At 43.6% G+C, this 23,412-nt stretch overlaps 1 protein-coding gene across 1 annotated transcript in view; it reads right to left on the bottom strand.

Moving 5' to 3' along the window:
- Positions 1-22,539, bottom strand: part of CRABP2 (cellular retinoic acid binding protein 2) — a 77,192-nt gene extending 54,653 nt beyond the window's left edge. Inside the window, exon 1 of the mRNA XM_068253561.1 lies at positions 22,213-22,539. Within this exon, the coding sequence (XP_068109662.1) occupies positions 22,213-22,282 (70 nt within the window). The 5' untranslated portion in view covers positions 22,283-22,539. The remainder of the gene's footprint in view (positions 1-22,212) is intronic.
- Between the last annotated feature and the right edge of the window lie 873 nt (positions 22,540-23,412).

The raw sequence follows: 23,412 nt of genomic DNA, 5'->3' as shown, positions 1-23,412 counted from the left end.
ATTCACGCTTTCACTAGACGTTAGTTGTAACTGTCATGGTTGTGCAGATACAGCACAACCCTCATGGGAGACAGATATAAATCCCCCTGTCTAGTTTATACACAGTCAACTTTTACAGGAATTCTTGAGGGTAGGAACACACTAGGCAGAATCGTATATGCGTTTTTCATAGCACATAGTGGAAAATGCAAATGCGATTCTGCCTAGTATGTTCCTACCCTGAATGTGTCCGTTTTATATGGTTATAGATGTGCATATATTGTAAGATTTTTAAGAACTTCAAGGCTGTAAAAAAAAGTGAGGGCCTGCTTACACCAAGGGCATGTTCACACTAAGGACATGTTCCCACTAAGGGCTCGTTCACACTAAGGGCTCGTTCACACTAAGGGCTCGTTCGCACTAAGGGCTCGTTCACACTAAGGGCTCGTTCGCACTAAGGGCTTGTTCACACTAAGGGCTTGTTCGTACTAAAGGGCTCATTCGCACTAAGGGCTTGTTCGCACTAAGGGCTTGTTCACACAGATGGCTGAACTGGGGACTTAGCATGCAAATCAGCAATAGATCTGCTGAGTGCCTTTCAACTGCAATCTAATGCAGCTACTGTAAATGGGCGGGAGCGTTCTGCGATTGCACTTTCCACTACCCCCCAAACCCCCCCACTGTATTCAGTGTTACGAAGTTACCTTTTGGGAAGGTTCTACAGTATGTCATTTTTTTTCCTGTTCCTAGGTGCCTTTAAACAGCACAAGTGCAGAAAACTCTTGGTCACAAAAACACGATGGGGAAAGGCGCATGGTTTCACTCGGATGTGCAGAAGCCCACGACCACAGCTGTGGTTGGTGATCTTTCAGAGGAGCCAGCGGTTCTCTGGAGGGCAGGGGAACTGCAGCGAGAGACCAGACTGTTAGGGGATGTAAGAAGCCCCAAGTAAATAAAACTTAACTTTTTCCCTTCAGCTTGGATGTTTTTTAAAGTAAATCTGATTCTGGGGGGAAAAGTTGACTTTTTTACTTACCTGGGGCTTCCAGGCCTCCATAGTTTTCAGCAGGTCCTCTGTTGGCCTCCAGGTCCCCTTGGTTGTGCTGCTGCAAGGAAAGTGGACTACGGCACATGCGCAGAATGCTTTCAGCACGAGAGCACGATCAAGAAGGTATGTGGTTGGGACAGAGCATGCGCCATAGTGCATGATCCAGCCAGATTGCGGGGTTGACAGCAGCGCAAGAGAGGGGAGCCATAAGACACCAAGGGATCTGAAAGACTACGGGGGCTGGAAGACGGTAAGTAACAGTCAACTTTTTTCCCAATCTCAGGTACACTTTAACTTCGTACTGCCTCTTTTCTGCTTCTGTCTGGACAACCCAATGACTGACAGGGCCCTATTCACACCAACCATGGTGTAAGAGTGCATATTTTTGAGTTGTTGAGACCCACTGATTTGTATTGAAAGTGGCTATGCTGCTTTGTACAGAACTCCAACACCAGAAGCAGCTGGTCCAAGCGTGTACACCATTAGGCACCACTGCCTGTATGAGCACACAGCAACAAATCAGAATGAGGGCTCACTCCCATCTAGGGCACTGTAGAGTGACACTCAAGCTTTGACTATCCTCTTTCTTGTTGTTACCTGAAATCTGCATTGAAGAGCACAGTGCTGTCCACATTGTGATGCTGCACCAGGGGCGTAGCTAGAAATCATGGGGCCCCATAGCAAAATTTTGATTGGGGAAAAAATTATAACAGCTCCTTCGTGCCCCAGGTAGTATTAGATAGCCACAGTATCACTAAAGGCACTCCCAGTATGGGTAGGCAGAGGGGCCCCCAATATAAGTATAGGTAGGAATAGGTAGCCAGATTAGCCCCCCAAAGTATAAGTTGCCAGATACACTGGGGTTTGTTCAAACATTATAAGCTAAACACTAAAGCTAAAATTGCACAACAGGACCCTCATATGCAGCCTCTGGTCGCTGGACCTCAGGATTAGCGCTTGCTTGGCTACCATCTCCACTCCCTCAACTATTCTGAACCTATTGGTTAGAGGTGTGGATAGTGACCAGACTGCTGTGAGCTGGAAGAAGTGGTGGGTCCCCTCTCAAGTAGACTAGCGCTGACAAGTGTACATGAATCCTATGAATAACATGGGACCTGACCAAATCAAGCTAAAATAATCACTAGATATAAACCATCTAGATAATAAAGCAGAAAGAAAGTGAATGAAGCATGTACTAAGATGACTTGCTGCAGTATAATGCTCTCCTACAGAAAAACAGTCAAATGCATAAGAAGAAAAATGCAAACTCAAACAAAGAAAAGTGCATATTGCAATTTACGAGAGAAACCAAGTTCATAAAACAATCAGACCTGGTTCACATTTAGAGGTGCAGGAGTTAATAGGAAATAAAAATGTACCCAGAAGGAAACTAGCAAAAGAAAATGCAGCAAACTACTCAGGCAGAAGAAACAGCATGGAGATCAAAGAAAGTGCAGCAGTGAAAAGGTGAATAGCTGCCATGGAGGAAAGGAGATAAGACACAGTGCACAGAAAGGGTTTATTAGCTGCCAGATAATCTAGCAGGTGAAATGAGGAGAGCAGAGTAACAAACTACAAAGTGAAACTTATGGAAGGGGAAGAGCTGTCATGAATCCTGCTGCCTGGATCCGCACAGTGCAGTGCCACAGCAGCAGCCACTCCTCCCTGGCCGGTGTAATGTCTGATTGCGCTGCCCGGAAGCTCCCCTCCACACTGATTAGCACACATGCGCAGTGTGAAGTTAATTAAACTGCTGATGGTAACATAATAAATATCTCCGCTTCCACACATCCTACACTCCTCAAATTTTCAGGGAAGGGAGAGGATCCCCCGAACTACCTCTATGCAAATTGCAGCCCCCGAGCCCCACTGGTTCCCGAGATAGGTTTCTCTAATCTATCTCCTGAACCAACGGGGCTGGGGGCTGCAATTTGGTATAGAGGTAGTTCGGGGGATCCCCCCCCTACCCTGAAAATTTGAGGAGTGTAGGATGTGTGGAAGCAGAGATATTTATTATGTTACCATCAGCAGCATTATGAAATAGGAAATGTGGCTGCACAGTCTCCTACTGCGCATGCGGGGCAGCGCAAATCCACAGGCAGCGTAATCAGACACAACACTGGAACTGTAGATTTATTGTCGGGTGACCGTGTCCAGGGAGGTATACATATGCCACTGGTGGGAATAGTCCCCATTTTCATGCCTGCTCCACTTAGCAAGGCAACGGGGGGGGGAGGGATGCGTCCATATGGCTGCATGTTTTGAGACGGAGGGAGGGTATAAGGAGACGGTTATTGTTAAGTATTCATTTTACTTATATAAAAATGGAGTCCTCTGCAGTTGGAACTGGGCCCCCTAGTGGTGGAGGGCACCATAGCAGTTGCTATGTCTGCTATGGCTATCCCTACACCCCTGGGGTGGACCTATTAACCTGTATTGAATGGAACTGCCCTGCTTTGCACTCAATCAAGAAGTTGATTTTTTTTACTAATTTTCTTGCAACACAGTAAGGAGAGACACTGTGACAAAAATGTATGTGCACAGAACTTAGGACATTAGAATCTAAGAGCTTCAGGCTGTGATCTTCTCAGATAATTCATGTATGCCCCTCCCACAGCATATTGATGCAATCTGAGACAATAGCAGAAGCCTGCTATTAGCTCTTTCAACTGAGCACCTTCACATTATAACAACATTTTTAAAAACAGGAATTTTAGGTTTAAGAGCCACACTTCACATAAAAAAGGAAAAAGTTATCAGATGGCATATTTATAATGTACTTGGAGCTTGTTGCCACTGTGATTTTGCAATATGCCGAACTCTTTTTCTTTTATTCGGCTTCAAGTCTGTATTAAAGTTGCTGTCTGATTGGCTGCTACGAGTTACCTCACAGTAACCCAGCACATTTCAATGGTGAACATAAAGTACTGTAGGAGTTTACAGCCTCAGATAGCTATTTTAAGAGCCAGGGAATTAAACCCATAAAAAGCCAGCTGGATGCCAGGAACGAAAGCATACACTGCTGTAATAAATACATACAGTTAGGGTTACACAACTTTATACTGCAGTAAATCAGAATATCACAGATTTTCCAAAATTATTACTGGCAGAGAACAGCGTCTGCTTCCTCCGGAGGGAAAACGACTGAGGTAAAGAGATACTGCTTAGTGACCAGAGCATAACAACATGGCCACCGTGTTGCTCTCTAGGCATTACGTGAAAGAATTATCACCAGGGAGAAAGATTGAGGCTAGAATTGCTGGAGAACAATGCAGAGTTATCCGTAACGTGATAGACGCTGGGCAGCGTTCGCTGGGGTTAGTGACAGAAATATTCTCGGAAGGAATCATGGGAAGGGAAGTGTAGATTTCAATATTGAATGCCTGTGGTAATATTTTATTCATCACATTAACCAGGGTAAGTTGGCAGCATTCAAAACAGCAAGGAGAATCAACCTGGCTGACCCAGATATTGAGTCGTAGTGCATTGTCAGGCGTAAACAGGATGATAGGGGTGATATGTTATGGTATTAATATAATGCCTCATGCATTAAAAAGTCTGGAAAGGCAACTATGCTCAGCATATAATGGATTTTCTATGGCTGTCATAGTCTTTATTTTCTGATTCATTGCCATGTGCATCTTAGCTAATGACACGCTCCAAGCAGCTCGGTTATACTCACACACCAGTTCAACCCTTAGGGAAGTTAAACACTTGAAACTTTACTCTGCAGATATGTTGGCTGTTGGTGCTTGTGACTAGTTCATAAATACTGCAGAGAAATATCTGTATAGCCTGACAAACACTGTTACATTTTTGTTATATCAAGTAAACGTGTGATAGCTCTCTGAATCAGTCCCCTAGATTACAATACAACATAGAATACAATAACATCCCCATGTAGCACCCACAATACATCAGATCAGCACAGATCTGACCAGCTATTGGGGTTGATTCACAATGCAGCTTTATGTTGTAACGCATTGCTTCGCACAAACTATTTTAGTTCACTGACCATGAGCAGTACAACAGTTCCATTTGTAAAGTCTTACTGCATCTATTCTATGTAACACATTAAATAATGGGCAAATAACACACAAGCATGGAAAATGTTGCACCTAATATGTGCCCTCGTCACTTATTCTTTTATGCAGGCATTATTTTTTGAGCAGTAAGACTGGGCCCTACCTACAGTATGCCATTCTAGAACTCTCTAAAATTGTTGCCTAATGCATTTGCAGTTTTCACACGGCAGGACAGATAAAAATGTGCTTGTACGATTTTGTCTCCGAGCAAGCTCTTCCTCCCCCTATGCAATTGCTGTTGCCACGCTGCTGGGAAACAAAAAAGTAAATGAGCAACAACCTATCACCTGCTTGAAGCGTCCTTATTGCTCACCTGCTGCAGGACTTGTCTTGTTTTTTTTCTTTAAATTAACAAAGCACTGCCCATTTCATGGCCAATGAAATCATCCCCAACTCAACAGACTTGCCGCTCCCTGCCGACCACCCTCAGCATTGTCACTACCTGGCCCCACAGTACCTACACCGTTGACACAGCTGAGGCACTGCTGCTCACCAGAACTGTAGAGGCAGACATTGTTGGGTGTTGTGGTGCCCATCACGGTAGCAGTGGATGTTGGGAGAGTGTTGGAGTGCCCAGCACTGTAGCAGCGGAGGTTTGGAAAGTGCCAGGATGCCCAACACTGTAATGGCAGAGGTTTGGAGAGTGTCCTGCACTGTAGCGGTGGTTATCGGAATAGTGTTGGGGGGCTCTGACCTGTAGCAGCAGAGGCTTGGATAGTGTCAGGGTGCCTTACACTGTAGCGACAGAGGTTTAGAGAGTGTCCTGCACTGTAGCGGTGGTCATCGGAAGAGTGTTAGGTGCTCTGACCTGTAGTGGTGGAGGTTTGTAAAGTGTTAGGGTGCCTTGCACAGTTGCAGTGGAGGATTGGAGAGTGACCTGCACCGTAGCGTTGGAGGTTGGGATAGTGTTGGGGTGCTCTGACCTGTAGCAGCCGAGGCTTGGAAAGTGTTGAAGTCCCTTGCACTGTAGCGATTAAGGTATGTCCTTCACTGTAGTGGTGAACGTTGGGAAAGTGTTAGGGTGCCCAGCACTGTAGAAATGAACATCGGGAGTGTGTTGGGGTGCCCAGTACAGTAGCAGTGGACATCGGGAGAGTGTTGAGGTGCTGAGTAGAGTAGTGGGACACATCGGGAGAGTATTGGCATACCAGGCACTGTGGCAGTGACCAACAGAGGTGCTACGAATTACACAAACGCAAGGTAGCAGTGTTGTAGTGCTGAAGGACAGCCCTATACAAAATCTTGATCTGACGTTGCCTAGCAGTTACTAGCACCGCGCAGGCAAATGAATCTTATGAGTCTGAGGGAGGATCTTCTTTCTCACACATCGCACAGTAGAAGCTGGCAAAATGAATTGGTATCTCAATCACCTGAGTCATGTCAGGTGATAGAAAACTTGCACACTGTCAGTTTATCAAAATTAATTGCATTGGGTCCTATGCATACAAACCATTATGCATGCGCAACCCACAGTGGCATAGCTAGAGATTATGGGGCCCCATAGAAAAACTTTTATGGGGCCATCAGAAGTAGGTATTTTTGTCTTGAGCAATGTCTCCTGTCCCCTATCCTATGGATAAGTTAATTGAACAATTTACATTTTCATGCAATGTACACTGCATATAGTCAGTGAGCACTGAGACAATTGCAGAGTTAGGCCTCTTTTCCACGGACTGTTGATAGGCAGTGAAATGCCTCTCAAACTCTCACAACGGTTCACTGCTGCCTGGCAACTGCTTGCTGAGCACACAGTTCAACTGTCCATGAAAAAGAGGCCTCGGGCCTCTTTTCCAGGCGCAGTTGATAGGCAGTTAAATGCCTTGCAAACTCTCACAACTGCTCCCTGCTGCTTGGCAACTGCTCACTGCTTTCTGGTGACTGCTTGCTGAGCACACAGTTTAACTGCCTGTGGAAAAGAGGCCTAAATACTGAACACTTCAAGCACTACCTGGCCCCCCTCGGCTCGTTTTGCTGCACGATATTTGCATTTTCATTGCATTTTAACGCATTCGTTTTTTTACAGTACCCAGTGATTTCAATGAGGTAAAGCATGCGTTGAGCAGAAAAGTAGTACAGGACAGGTTGTATCTTTCAAGGCATTGCAGAATTGCAGATAGCTCCTGAAAATGCAGCGGCCACGTAGAAATGCATTACATGTGTTTTTGCATTGTGACAAAATGCTGCAGATCTGCATAAGTGTGACCCCTGCCTTAGATTGCAAGCTCACAAGGGCAGGGCTGTCTCATTTTTCTGTGTCTTGGAATTTGCTATACATTTGTTTATCAAGTTACATTTGTCACTGTAATTACTATGTCTACAATTCCATATTACATAAAAATGTCTATATTTAATTTATAGCATTGTCTACAATATTATGTACCTCATGTTTGTTTCTTACTCTGTACACTGAAATGGAATATGTTGGTGCTTTATAAATGAATACTAATAACTGCAATTATATGTCCGTTGTGAGTGACGCAACACAATGGACTTGGTGCGAAAGGGCCCTTATAGTGTGAAAATAGCATTAGGAAGCAGTGTTGATGCATGTAGCTGGTAGGAGAGATATATATTGAAGTTCAGGCTGCCTGGGCGTTTTTACATATCTTAAAGGACAACTGAAGTGAGAGGGATATGAAGGCTGCCATATTTATTTTCTTTTAAGCAATACCAGTTGCCTGGTTATCCTGCTGATCCTCTGCCTCTAATACTTTAAGCCTTAGACACTGAACAAGCATGCAGCAGATCAGGCGTTTCTGACATTATGTGACAAGATTAGCTGCATGCTTGTTTCTGGTGTTATTGAGACACTCCTGCAGCCACATAGTTCAACAGAGCTGCTAGGCAACTAGTATTATTTAAAAGGAAATAAATATGGCAACCTCCATATTCTTCTTACTTCAGGTGCCCTTTAATGCAATGCTAAATCAGTAAAGCTTTAGGCTAAGTTCACTGTTCACATCAATGTAACGGCACGAAAAAGCCACACCGCACATTATTTGACAATGGGGCTGCATACAGTAGAGCATACAGTTAATGAAATTATGCTTCAATGTCGATGTTAACACGGGCGTTATGTGGTAACGCACTGCATGCAGTTAGATTGCATCAGCTGCACTGTAAACATTGCGTACTGTAGGTTTTGCATTACAGTGTGACTGTGTCACACACCACAATGCTCCACAGTGAACCTAGAATTATAATGGTATTAATCATGAGGAGGCAAATTGAACTGGGGTTGATTTCTCTTTATAATTCAATTTATCCTTTACAAAATTATAAAAAGTTATTAGTATCCCAATTTATTCTGGCTGCAGTGGAATTTATAAAAAGCAAGGCAAAGTATAAAATTCATAACATGGTTTTAGCTGCCAAGAGTGTAATTATGTACATTACTCCACAGCAGCCAATCACATACCAGCTACCGTACTACACACAAGGTATTGAATCCGATTTTTGATAGGTTGCTTTGGATTTGTGACCCTCTGCAAGCTATTGTAAAGTCTTGACATAAGATTAATGTTATAGGCACGCCAGCTCTGTTCCTATTCTCTGCCAATGATGATGCCAGGCTCTCATTCTGTTTTAAGAATTGGCTTAGCCTCGAGGTTATTAGACAGTTTGCAGGACAGACAAGCCGTAAACCAAGATCAGAAGTTTCCCATAATCCCCCAGACACTTTCCTGAGCTTGCCAATTCTTACAATCTTATTAAAATGAAACGTACGCTTTCCTTTGATATCTAAGACTTTTAGGAGCGCTTTAAACCTTCTGAATATTTACTGAAGCTGCAGTCTGGCCAGTTCAGGATAAGTCATAATAATTTCAGTGTGAAAGAGGGAAGAAGGGACACAATTTTTGAAGCAATTACTTGCAGGTGTCGATGAAATCAGCTTTATTTAAAGCTGAACACCAGGCAGCCTGACAAAAATGTATCCCTCTAGCTAATTATTCTAGCTAGCTAGCTTTGCGAGTTACGAATATTAATATTTGCAATCAATCACTCCCAGTAACCAAACCTTGTAAAATGACTTGGTATTCACATGTAAGGCAGCCAAAAGGAATTTGATATAACCTGCTTAAAGCAATCAAGGGTTTACCTTTGATCATAAAAAGCCTGCTTCCTTGTTCTAATGGAGCCCCTGTTATGAGTTCCCAACTGATAATTACCTAATTTTCTCTGCTCCTGTCACTGGTCTACTGAGGCCTCTTTCAGACTTACGACTGAACTGCGCTCTTGCCAAGCAGTTCAGGGTGATGTGTGCTGTCTGCCAGTGCAATACCGATGCAATTTACAGGTGAAAGTAGAAAAAGGTGAATATCGTGAATAGTTCATTTATTTTTGTAATTCAACTTAAAAGGTGAAACTAATATGTGAAATAGACTCAATGGGCTTGATTCACTATGACAAATACCATGCTTAAGTTAACACGCCTTATCAAAGTTAACACACCTTATCAGAGTAGCATATACGAACCCGCAGGGGCTCAGGACAAGACGAGTTGAGCTCTCGTCATTGCCAATTAGCAGACATAAGTTCGTAGCACTCGCTATGCTACTCTGAAAAGGCGTGTTAACTTTGATAAGGCGTGTTAACTTTGATAAAGGAAAGATGAAGACCGGCACCATCCAGTATAAATAGCTCTTCAAATTTATTGGCAAGACATCTTTGACATGCAAAACGACGTTTCGGAGGATGATCCTCCTTTCTCAAGTTCCTGTCAGTGTCTAACAAAAATCATGCATTCATCTCTTTATATAGTACACACCATTGGAATTAACCAATCACGCTGTGGGTTAACTTTGATAAGGCATGCTATTTGTCTTAGTGAATCAAGCCCATTACATCAGGGGTCCCCAACCACCGGGCCGCGGCCCACTGCCGGTCCGTGGGCAGTTGCCAGCTGGGCCGCGGCGAGTCTGACCTCTCGCCCCTCCTCCCCCCGCGGCCGCCGCTCCTGTCATCTTATGAGCTGGCGGCCGCTTCCTGTCACTGATTCCCCGTAGCTGCTGTCCTCTGTATAGCATCTCCTATTACAGCAGCGCTTCCTGTGCGGCTGCTGTAAGGAGGGAAGGAGGCGGGGCCCGGGGCTTCCTGTAGTGGCGTTCGCCGTTACCATGGGAACCGCTGCCCGCCTCCTTCCCTCCTTACAGCAGCCGTGCCACGCGCTGCTGTAAATAGAAGATGCTGTACGGAGGAGAGCGGCTACGGGAATCTGTGACAGGAAGTGGCCGCCAGCTCATAAGGTAACAGGAGCGGCGGCCGCGGGGCGGAGGGTGGCCTACACTGGGGCACGTGGGGGGTTATACTGGGGCACATGGGGCGCTACACTGGGGCACTATTCTAGCTATACTGGGGCACTATTCTAGCTATACGGGGCACATGGGGCACTATTCTAGCTATACTGGGGCACATGGGGCACTATTCTAGCTATACTGGGGCACATGGGGCACTATACTAGCTATACTGGGGCACATGGGGCACTATTCTAGCTATACTGGGGCACATGGGGCACTATTCTAGCTATACTGGGGCACATGGGGCACTATTCTAGCTATACTGGGGCACTATTCTAGCTATACTGGGGCACATGGGGCACTATTCTAGCTATACTGGGGCACATGGGGCACTATTCTAGCTATACTGCGGCACATGGGGCACTATTCTAGCTATACTGGGGCACTATTCTAGCTATACTGGGGCACATGGGGCACTATTCTAGCTATACTGGGGCACATGGGGCACTATTCTAGCTATACTGGGGCACATGGGGCACTATTCTAGCTATACTGGGGCACTATACTAGCTATACTGGGGCACATGGGGCACTATACTAGCTATACTGGGGCACATGGGGCACTATACTAGCTATACTGGGGCACATGGGGCACTATTCTAGCTATACTGGGGCACATGGGGCACTATTCTAGCTATACTGGGGCACATGGGGCACTATTCTAGCTAGACTGGGGCACTATACTAGCTATACTGGGGCACATGGGGCACTGTACTAGCTATACTGGGGCACATGGGGCACTATTCTAGCTATACTGGGGCACATGGGGCACTATTCTAGCTATACTGGGGCACTATACTAGCTATACTGGGGCACATGGGGCACTATTCTAGCTATACTGGGGCACTATACTAGCTATACTGGGGCACATGGGGCACTATACTAGCTATACTGGGGCACATGGGGCACTATTCTAGCTATTCTGGGGCACATGGGGCACTATTCTAGCTATACTGGGGCACTATACTAGCTATACTGGGGCACATGGGGCACTATTCTAGCTATACTGGGGCACTATACTAGCTATACTGGGGCACATGGGGCACTATACTAGCTATACTGGGGCACATGGGGCACTATTCTAGCTATACTGGGGCACATGGGGCTCTATTCTAGCTATACTGGGGCACATGGGGCACTATTCTAGCTATACTGGGGCACATGGGGCACTATTCTAGCTATACTGGGGCACTATACTAGCTATACTGGGGCACATGGGGCACTATACTAGCTATACTGGGGCACACTGGGCACTATATTAGCTATACTGGGTCTCTATACTAGCTCCCTATACTGGGACAACTGTGCTTGCTGTGCCGCCGCGAATATCCCCCCCCCCCCCCCAACCCCCGCGGGCCCCAGAGAAAATTTTGGACGGTTACCGGTCCCCGGGCCGAAAAAGGTTGGGGACCCCTGCATTACATGCAAAGCTATATATTTCAAGCCTTTATTTGTTATAATTTTGATGATTATGGCTTACAGTTTATGAGAATCCCAAAATCAAAATCTCAGAATATTAAAATATAGTGTAATTATTCAATATTTTAGGCTCAAAGGGCTTGATTCACTAAGACAAATACAACGCCTTATCAAAATTAACATGCCTTATCAAAGTTAACACGCCTTATCAGAGTAGCATAGCGAACGCTACGAACTTATGCCTGCTAATTGACAATCCACTCGTCCTGCCCTGAGTCCCTGCAGGTTCGTAGTGCTCGCTACGCTACTCTGATAAGGCATGTTAACTTTGATAAGGTGCGCTATTTGTCTTAGTGAATCAAACCCAAAGTGACAGACTCTAACCATGTTATTAATCCAAAACACCTGCAAAAGGTTCCTATTATATATTAGCTTCACCTTTTACCGGTAAGTTGAATTACTGAAATAAATGAACTTTTGCCCAATATCCTAAATTTTCAGTTTCACCTGTAAATGCAGCCGAATTGCAGCGGTTGTAACACCACGCGCGTCTGGCCATTCTCAGATGTGACTCCATGAGGAAGGGGGGGAGGTGGGAGGGAACCATCTGTCTATCGCCAGTACCGAGCATTAACAAGCGCCCAGCCGGAACAGGAGAGCAGCTGACAGGTGGTAAATTCGCTGTCTGTCAGCTGCCCATCTGAAAGAGGCCTAATGCCTGGTACACACTATGCAATTTCCCATCAGATTGACGGAAAATTTAGCATTGTTTGCTAATGTCCAGCATGTCTGAACTGCTTCCGATTTTCAGATTAGTACTGCACAAAATCGATCCCTTTCTTGATCGGAAGCAGATCGGACATGCTGGAAATGATCAAACAATGGGAAATCTCCCATCACCCTGATGGAAAATGTGCACGGTGTGTGCCAGGCAATTACAATTTACAAATTACAATTCTGTACAATTTTCAGCAAAGAATCGCCCAAGTGATAAATTTGGCAGAAAATAATCCTTGATGATGTTCCAAATGAACTATGAACAATTTTACTGGTTTGACAACTATTTCGTTTTTTTATAAGCGGTTGTGGTGGATGAAAAGTACAGATTGGTTTGTGAATGGTGAACTAATCGATATATTATGACATTGTATTTCCAATTTATCTGATTGGGCGATTTTTCGCTGAAAATTCTTTCCACTTAGTAAAGGATACCAGATGTGAAACAAGCTAGAGAAACAGGGGGAGCAGGCATATACTGTCACCTGTTCTGATGCCTACCGCTCCCCCGTTCTCCTTTCTGCCCCTGCATTCTGCCTAAATGCCCCTGTAGCAGCCTCTTCTCAGCTCACCGGAGTCTGGCACTACTGTGCAGGTGCTGGCCATGCTGCGCGCGTCCTACAGCGCACACCTGTGGCCAGGATCACACTGCACATGCATATGACATCATGCGTATGACGTAGTGGCGTCATACGCATGCACAACGCGCTCCTGGCTGCTGGAGAAGCATTTAGGTAGAATGCAGGGGCAGAAAGGAGAAAAAGCTAGCCCACAGATCATTTGCCAAGAGCTAAAAGAGTAGACCATCACGAGCAGCCTAAATTCCCAACCTTGACTCTGAAGATGTAGCTAATTTTCGCTTACTAAACATTTAGCAAAATTTCAGCTAAAATGTGCCACTTTGTGGTCTATGAGGCTGATTTTTGCAGTTGAATACAAAGTCCGCATACACCTACAGCAGTTTTGCATCAGAGTACATACTAAACATATCTCTGGGCCCTTTGACACTAGGAAACATGATTGCATGCAAAATCGCAAAGCGATCATGCTTCCTTCTATTTCCACTACCCTGATTTGCCCAGGATTGGATGTGATTGGTGTGTGGCACAATTGCATTTTCCAATAGGAGGGACAAAAATCCCTGCAGGAAAATATATTGAATTGACTATCAGGCGAATAGCGCGATTGCTATCCGATTTTCCTGCGCTCTTTAACAAATTATAGGAGCACAAAAGCGCAAAAAAATGCTGCAAGCTGGCGATTGAGATTCAGAGAAAATCAAATTGCAATGAAAAAAGCCCTTTACATGTTAATTATGGTGCAGAAGGAATCGGAAAAAGGGGCGCGATCGGATTTTTCAGATCCAGTCGCACCTACGGGAAAAGGGCCCTCAGTGTGTGCAGAGAAAGATATGCTGCATTGTACTGGAGTGACACAAGCTTCCTGTGCAGGGAATGTGACACCACATGTTTACAATGTTCCTTGTACATATCCAGATTTTCCTGACTGCGGGAGGGGCAGTGCTATTAGCATGGGTGAATTCTGTGACAATGTAACTCATTAGCAATTTAACAGTGCGAAAACATAGTAGCTTTTGTTCAGGTGGAGGTGAGAAAGCACATTACATGACAATGCAGGAGGAGCTGTGAGCTCTGCTATGTATATGGAGAGAAGCAGTCTGTGTATGAAGGTGCCCATGGGCATGATACTTTGGTTTGCAGATACACCCAATCTTGGACACACATCAACCACTAAAAGATCTTTATTGGCTTAGCATATGATGATTTCTTGGCTGAAAACTTGTTGTGCTTGAATGGATTATTTCAGTTGAGCTCCGAATTAATTTTATGTCAATGCCAAAGTCGCCTGGTAGCATATGGATGACTGCCTTCACTGAAGTATAGAACAGCTTAATCTGAAGTTTGTTAGGCCAGTAGGTCCTGTTTCAGAAGACAGTGTCTATGGGTACTGTCTATAGGTAAAGCAAAGTACACCTAGATTTCTGGTGCCTGAATGAGGCTCTTGTGATCAGGGCCGGGCCGAGGCATAGGCTGGAGAGGCTCCAGCCTCAGGGCGCAGTGTAGGAGGGGGCGCACAATTCATTCAGCTGTCATTCCTAATTGTGTTTGAAGCAGAAAGAAATAAGAAAAGGGGTACATAGCAGTGACTGCAAGCCATATAACTAGATATTAAGGTGTTGGGGAGGTTGTGGGCCCTGTGGCACCTCTTAGTCTAATAGCAATCAGTGTGTGACGGCTGGGGTGGCAGGGATGGAGGGGCGCACTTTGGTGTCTCAGCCTTGGGTGCTGGAGGACCTTGTCCCGCCTCTGCTTGTGATTGTTTTGTGTGACAACGCTTTGCTGTCCTGTGCAGACATGCCTCTACCAGGCGGCTTATTCTGTCCCATAGAGAGGGAAGAATGAGCAAGAGGTGTCCTGATGACAGTAGAAATGGGCAGAGTCATTTCCAATTCAGTGCACTGCTGGAGTGGCACAGGCACATACTTTTACATACTATGTAACATACTGTCACACAGAATGACTGGGGTCTCCTACGTGTTTGTAGAAAAATCAACAGACATTAGCCTGACGGCAGTTATTTGCTGCTCACCCCTAATATCTGCAAAATGAAAGGCAATCTGAAATAAAGGCTTGTACACACATTGCAGGGCCATGTCTGTGTAGAGGGCGCCTGGACATTTGGGAGCCCAGGAAAGCCAATATTAGAATATCTGTAAATTTACCGATATTCTGCTATTGAAGTGTAAAGAAGGATCGTAAAACATTGGTATTAAATACAGATATTTTACTACAGCTAAACTTAACCCTTCTCTCGCACAGAACCCACCCCCCTGACGCCTAACCACGCACCCCCCCCCCCCTTCCCACAAACACACACACATGGACTGCCTTCCTGAAGCCTAAGTATAACTGCCGCCCCCCCACACACAAACACCCTACCTGATGCCTAACCATAACCACCACCTCCCATGCGTAACCTTAACTCCTCCCATGCCTAGCCTTAATCAAACCAAACACCCCCCACCCCCTCCCCGCCAATTGCCATTCTAAGTGTAAGGGAAGTGCGCTGTTTGCATATCTCTGCAGCAGCCGCTGGAAAGATACGTAGAGGGCGCACTTCTCCTGCGTAGCCTGGCTCCGATGATGTCAGTGACGGGACCCGGTTCTCGTAGATGCAGGCAGCGGAGGACGGCGGCGTGTGATCGATCAGAGCGTATGGGGCTGGAGGAAGCCCCAGGTATGTATAACATCTTTTTCATTTTCCCATCTCAGGTTCACCTCTGGTTCCCTTTAAGACAGATAGCCTATCTAGTACAGACTTTTATTTTGGTGACATAAGGGGCATGCTTACGTTATCTCAATGACTGACTATATGAATATCAGCTATATTCATATAAGCTTTCTCCAGCCATGATTTATTTGATCGAATATGTCAGAAAATTGCTGCTCCATTATGACCGATAAATCACCTTTCAAGCAGTTTGGGCACTTTACCAACTAAAAGGATGATTGGATATTTTGGTGATTGATATTTGGGGAGAAGCTACAAGGAATTGAGGCTGCATAGCTCTATACTGCATCACGTAGTACCATGCTACCAGTTCGACTGATTCTCAATAACATTTCTGCTGATATCTAATTGAGACTGAGTGGACACTGTGGAGGAAGCCATCACTACCTACTAATTTAGAACAGTCTGTCAGTAAATGGTCAACTACCTGACTGATTTCCAGACAATATGGTAGAAAATCAATCACTACCTTATTTATTTCCAGTCAGAAGGCAGACAAGACGCTGTCAGGGTAAAACAACTACCCTACCAGAGTATTTTGGGGCAATGAAAAGAAACTCACACAAACCCAGTGAGACTGTAGCTCCTTTCACTCTATGCATGTTGCATTGCAATAAGACCGCAACATAACATTGCCAAAAAGTTGCATGGTACGTTAGAAGTGTGATATAACGCCTAGGTTCTCAACGTGTGGTACGCGTACCCCAGGGGGTACTTCTGATGGTTCCAGGGGGTACTCGGGCTTGATATACTTAACCAAGAATAACAAATGTAGAGTTTTAGAAAATGATACCTCTTATTTAAACAACACCAAATTACTGTTTTAGCTAATTAAAAGCAATCGTAAATGCTTCAACATTGTTTAGAACCAATTATGTACTATGATTAAACATATATTTGTCAAGGGGTACTTGTGGTAATTTTTACTATGCTAGGGGGTACTTGGTGAGTACAGGGTTTTAAAAGGGGTACATTCCAATGAAATGTTGAGAAACACTGATATAACGCATACAGTGAAGCATTTCCTTGTAAATGCACTACACGCTGTTCATTATCCCGACAAAACCCACTGCACCGCTGATGCCCCATTGTAAATGTACCATAGGCATCGCGTTGGGAAGCGTTTATATTGTCCATTGCGACACAACGGACATAGTATGAAAGGAACCTAAAGTATGGAGGTGGTTTATGGGCAGTGGAGAGCAGTACAATTACACTGTTAACTTCTAGTAAACAATCATAGGCAAGACCATTTGAACAAGAAAGTATATGAAAATAAGTTTTATTTCATATGACTGATTGTTAAGTGAACATCAGTTTACAGTTTCATTACTATATCAGGCCAACAATAGTTTGAAATCTCAATATTACACAAGTTTAAGTTCAACCCTGGTCCATATGTATATAATAAGACAAAGCATGAGGCATCTGTCTCTCAACATCTTTGTGTGAGAGCGTCATGTAAATAAATCCTGTCAGAGACATGACAGAGAAATCCTTATAACTCCCAATCCAGACCAGGTGTTTTATTATAATAAAGGATGTCTCAATTATGTTATTGTTGGAGAAGAAATTATATCGTTGCTAACAGGCAAGTGTTCAGAATAATAGAGTACAGATTAGTGGTGTGTAAAATAATAGTGTACATAACAGAATACAGGTGTAAATTTATTTTAGAATAAGAAAGAAATGAATATTAGACAAGACAAGACAAATAACATTTATATTGCGCTTTTCTCCTTGCGGACTCAAAGCGCCAGAGCAGAGCAGCAGCCACTAGGGCGCGCTCTATTGGCAGTAGCAGTGTAAGGGAGACTTGCCAAAGGTCTCCTACTGAATTAGTGCAGGCTTACTGAACAGGCAGAGCCGAGATTCGAACCCTGGTCTCCTGTGTCAGAGGCAGAGCCCTTAACCATTACACCATCAGCCAACTGCCAACAATATTATGCTACTTGGTTATACGTGTATCTTCAGGCCTGTTCATTACAATGAAATAAGAAGTGTTAAATGTCCATTGTTAGCAGCCAGAACTATTCACAAAAGTATCAGGAGGACCGTTACCGAATAGTTACATCAAGAGGTGTCACACAATCATTACTGAGACTGGCACACACTGATCATTTTGATTAAAACTATCTCTAATCTTTTGCATCCCTATAACTCAATTGCAATCAATTTTAAAGCCCCCCAAAAATAGGAAATCAGCAGAAAAAAATGCCACCTTTACAAGTCAGATGGAGCTTAAACATAGAGGTGTGATCAGACTATCCATGGAACATGACCATACATGTGTGATCAGATCCATGGAACATGAACATACAGGTGTGATTAGATCCATGGAGCATGAACATACAGGCATGATCAAACAATCCATGGAAAATGAACATACATCGGATAATTCATGGAACATGAACATACAGGTGTGATCAGATCCATGGAACATGAACATACAGGAGTGTTCAGGCAATCCATGGAGCATGGGCAGCATGGTGGCGTAGTTAGCACACTTGCCTTGCAGCGCTGGGCCCTGAGCCCCCAGTTTGAATCCCAGCCAGGGCACTAGAACTACAGTTTGTATGTTCTCCCTGTGTCTGTGTGAGTTTCCTCCAGGCACTACGGTTTTCTCCCACACAAAATAGCCCTAGAATATGGCCTTTCCTTTATCAGCTATAGAAAAGGCAGAGGCCTTTTTCTGCAAGGTGGCAGGGTTACACACTGGAATCTGGCTGATATGGGGCTCCAGTTTGGTGAATCTTAATATACAGATGACATGCTGGGGCATTAACATTTGCAATGAAAGGCCGGGATGGCAGAGAGGGTAGAGTGTCAGCTTCCTGGCTATGGGCTTTTTGTTCCTAAAAGCAGATGCCATCTTAATAGAGCTTTAAAATTCCTAAGCTTTGGCAGTGATGAAATGTCTTTTATGTTACATACTTTCAATCAACAAGATTGTTATATGCAAATTAGAAGAGTCAAGAAGTCGGAGTCAGTGGAATCCTAAACTGAGGAGTTGGAGTCAGAGGATTTTTGTACTGACTCCACAGCCCTGAGCATGAACATACAGGTGTGATCAGACTATCCATGAAGCATGAACATACAGGTGTGATCAGACTATCCATGAAGCATGAACATACAGGTGTGATCAGACTATCCATGAAGCATGAACATACAGGTGTGATCAGACTATCCATGAAGCATGAACATACAGGTGTGATCAGGCTATCCATGAAGCATGAACATATAGGTGTGATCAGACTATCCATGAAGCATGAACATACAGGTGTGATCAGACTACTATGAAGCATGAACATACAAGTGTGATCAGACTATCCATGAAGCATGAACATACAGGTGTGATCAGACTATCCATGAAGCATGAACATACAGGTGTGATCAGGCTATCCATGAAGCATGAACATATAGGTGTGATCAGACTATCCATGAAGCATGAACATACAGGTGTGATCAGACTACTATGAAGCATGAACATACAAGTGTGATCAGACTATCCATGAAGCATGAACATATAGGTGTGATCAGACTATCCATGAAGCATGAACATATAGGTGTGATCAGACTATCCATGAAGCATGAACATACAGGTGTGATCAGACTATCCATGAAACATGAACATACAAGTGTGATCAGACTATCCATGAAACATGAACATACAGGTGTGATCAGACTACTATGAAGCATGAACATACAAGTGTGATCAGACTATCCATGAAGCATGAACATATAGGTGTGATCAGACTATCCATGAAGCATGAACATAAGGTGTGATCAGACTATCCATGAAGCACGAATATACAGGTGTGATCAGACCATCCATGAAGCATGAACATACAGGTGTGGTCAGATCCATAGAACATGAACATACAGGGGTGATCAGACTATCCATGAAGCATGAACATATAGGGGTGATCAGACTACTATAAAGCATGAACATATAGGTGTGATCAGACTATCCATGAAGCATGAACATACAGGGGTGATCAGACTATCCATGAAGCATGAACATACAGGGGTGATCAGACTATCCATGAAGCATGAACATACAGGGGTGATCAGACTATCCACGAAGCATGACCATATAGGTGTGATCAGACTACTATAAAGCATGAACATATAGGTGTGATCAGACTATCCATGAAGCATGAACATACAGGGGTAATCAGACTATCCATGAAGCATGATCATATAGGTGTGATCAGACTACTATGAAGCATGAACATATAGGTGTGATCAGACTATCCATGAAGAATGCACATACAGGGTGATCAGACTATCCATGAAGCATGATCATATAGGTGTGATCAGACTACTATGAAGCATGATCATATGGGTGTGATCAGACTATCCATGAAGCATGATCATACAGGTGTGATCAGACTATCCATGAAGCATGAACATATAGGTGTGATCAGACTATCCATGAAGCATGAACATATAGGTGTGATCAGACTATACATGAAGCATGAACATACAGGTGTGATCAGACTACTATGAAGCATGAACATATACTGTAGGCTATCCATGAAGCATGAACATACTGTATAGGTGTGATCAGACTACTATGAAGCATGAACATACAGGTGTGACCAGACTACTATGAAGCATGAACATACTGTATAGGTGTGATCAGACTACTATGAAGCATGAACATACTGTATAGGTGTGATCAGACTACTATGAAGCATGATCATACAGGGGTGATCAAACTATCCATGAAGCATGAACATACTGTATATGTGTGATCAGACTACTATGAAGCATGAACATACTGTATAGGTGTGATCAGACTACTATGAAGCATGAACATACAGGTGTGATCAGACTACTATGGAGCATGAACATACTGTATAGGTGTGATCAGACTACTATGAAGCATGAACATACAGGTGTGATCAGACTATCCAGGAAGCATTAACATACTGTATATGTGTGATCAGACTACTATGAAGCATGAACATACAGGTGTGATCAGACTATCCATGAAGCATGAACATACAGGTGTGATCAGAGTACTATAAAGCATGAATATACTGTATAGGTGTGATCAGACTACTATGAAGCATGAACATACAGGTGTGATCAGTCTACTATGAAGCATGAACATATAGTTGTGATCAGACTATCCATGAAGCATTAACATACAGGTGTGATCAAAAGCAATTTTCACGTTGCTGATAAATGTTGCTTTAATGTTACTCGCCTGGCATTGTCCACACTGCATTGAATGTCACCAGATGTGATGACTGTCATTTTGTTTTGGGGTATTTTAAGTGCTTGTCAGACTTATGACTATTTCTCCTGTTATAACTATTGTTCTATGAACAGTAAGAACTTTCACTAGAAAAAAAATAAGATTGCTAGATGCTCAGAAAATAGGACTAGCTGATATTACCACAATGCCTCCAGGTGCAGGAACTGTGCATCCCTACTATGATAAAACAATTTACCGTATATGGAAAAGGATCAGTTATCACCATAACAATCTGGGTGATATGATCTTTTGTGGACATTCCTTAGTAGGATATAATAGTACCAACTCAATTAGGAAGACTAGAGTTAAAATATTACGGAATATTTAAAGAACAAGGTTAGGCATATCATATTGTTGTTTTTTTTTTTTGCATACCATACAGTTTAAAAGGAACACCAAAACTAAAGCAACCAGTCCACTGCACCGAATTTATCACCATTAGAGTTTAGCATTCCATACAAAGTTGCATGTCCACTTAAATAAAAAACCCAATCCTGCAGTGTTTCATCTTTCTTGCAATGTTGATTTGTAGTAAGGATAGACATCAAAATGTGTTCTGCTAGCTTACATCTGTAGGTAGCCAATGACTTGATACTTTACCTTGCAGATGGCAGGCTGGCAAGCACATTTGGCCAACTTGCCATCTGCAAATTAACCAGACATTGCAGAAAACAGTCTGCGGAAACTTCAGCTGAGTGTGAAGTGGTGAATGGGAAAGAATTCTATTCGGTATCAGTTGTCGCTATACACACACGGTGCTATCTCCACTCTTATATTACAAAAAAAAAAAAACAATCTGTCTTGATGGATTATGTTTTTGGCAGATAACGATTGCTTGTCAGGTGTGGCAAACGATAATGCGCGCAGAGCTCAGTACTCGCCAATTCGGCTTTGCAAAGAATCCCATTTATGGGTACCTTTACCAGTAGGCTTTCAGGATTAAAAGCTCAAAATCTTAAAAGACACTGTAACTTAAAACAGCATTGTATATCCAGCTATCAATGCAAAGCACAGTTCAGTCACTCACCAAGAGTCTTCAGCAACTCCTCAAAATTCTCTGAATGTTTCATCTTCCAATTTCCAGCAAAGTTTGGCATCTTTGGATGAAACCGGAGGATCACACGAAAGAGAAAAGAAGAATACAACTATTTATTGTATGTGATTCCTGTGAGGCTGAAGAGGGAGAGCACGCAGGCTGTACAGTCACCTCTCTGCAAGAATGAATCAGCTCAAGTCTAGATGAGCTCAACCAAGTCTGAATGTGTCACTGGGAAAGCTCCTCCACTGCACATACAATAGTAGCTCCCTGTGCTAGTTCTCTGCACAATCTCTGCAGGTTAAAGCTAATGCAATTTACAGTGTGCGCCCTGGCTATATATACTCACCGCCTCCTGCTGCTGCTGCTGCTGCTGGAACCCAAACCTCCTCCACTATTCACACCCCCCTTCTGTGCTTCCCCTGGGAGGAGCCTTACAACAAAACCTTCATATGTCCCACCTGAGCCTTTATCTCACATACCACCAACTTGCAAAGTAAAAGCAAAAAAACAACTCACTGTAGAGAATACAACTGCCTATAAACTTAAAGCCTCACTCCAGATATAAACTTGAATGTACCTTCAAGTAGCTTAACATAATTGTGACTTTTTATAAAGTAGCTTAACATAACTGTGACTTTTTATAACAGAAAAGTATTAGCAATTTCCGCTACCAGCGTTTTTTTTTATCCAATTATGATGGCTTGCGGACCCCAGAATGCTAGGTACAATAAAACAAATTGAAACTGCAGTGACCGTTTCCATTAGTGTGATCCGTTTGTGACGCGATTTTTGCCTGAATGCAATCATCCTGCTGCATTTTTGTTTTCATTCAGCACCTATACTTTGTATAGAAATGCAGGAAAACTCTATAGCAATTGCATCGCTATGGAATCTTATCCATAATTTGGCAATCAAAAACATTTGTACTGCAAATGCACTACAATTGCGCAATACACCTGATGGTTTGCAGCCCAATCGCAGTGGGCTTGTGGTGGTGGATATTACAAAGAAACATGATGTCATCATATCGATATTGCGTTTCTAAGTGGAAAAGGGAGGGTTCACACTTATGTTGTCTAGAAACGACCGCATTTTTCTGCTAAGATGTTTTGTTTGTAATATGTTTTTTTTGTCTCCAGCACATAATAGGAACCGTACACAGTGTGCAATGTGCTACATTGAGCAAGT

Source organism: Hyperolius riggenbachi, chromosome 9, assembly GCF_040937935.1.
Source record: "Hyperolius riggenbachi isolate aHypRig1 chromosome 9, aHypRig1.pri, whole genome shotgun sequence".
NCBI lineage: Eukaryota > Metazoa > Chordata > Amphibia > Anura > Hyperoliidae > Hyperolius > Hyperolius riggenbachi.
The sequence above is the reverse complement of the archived record's forward strand: the minus strand, read 5'-3'. Positions and strand labels throughout refer to the sequence as shown.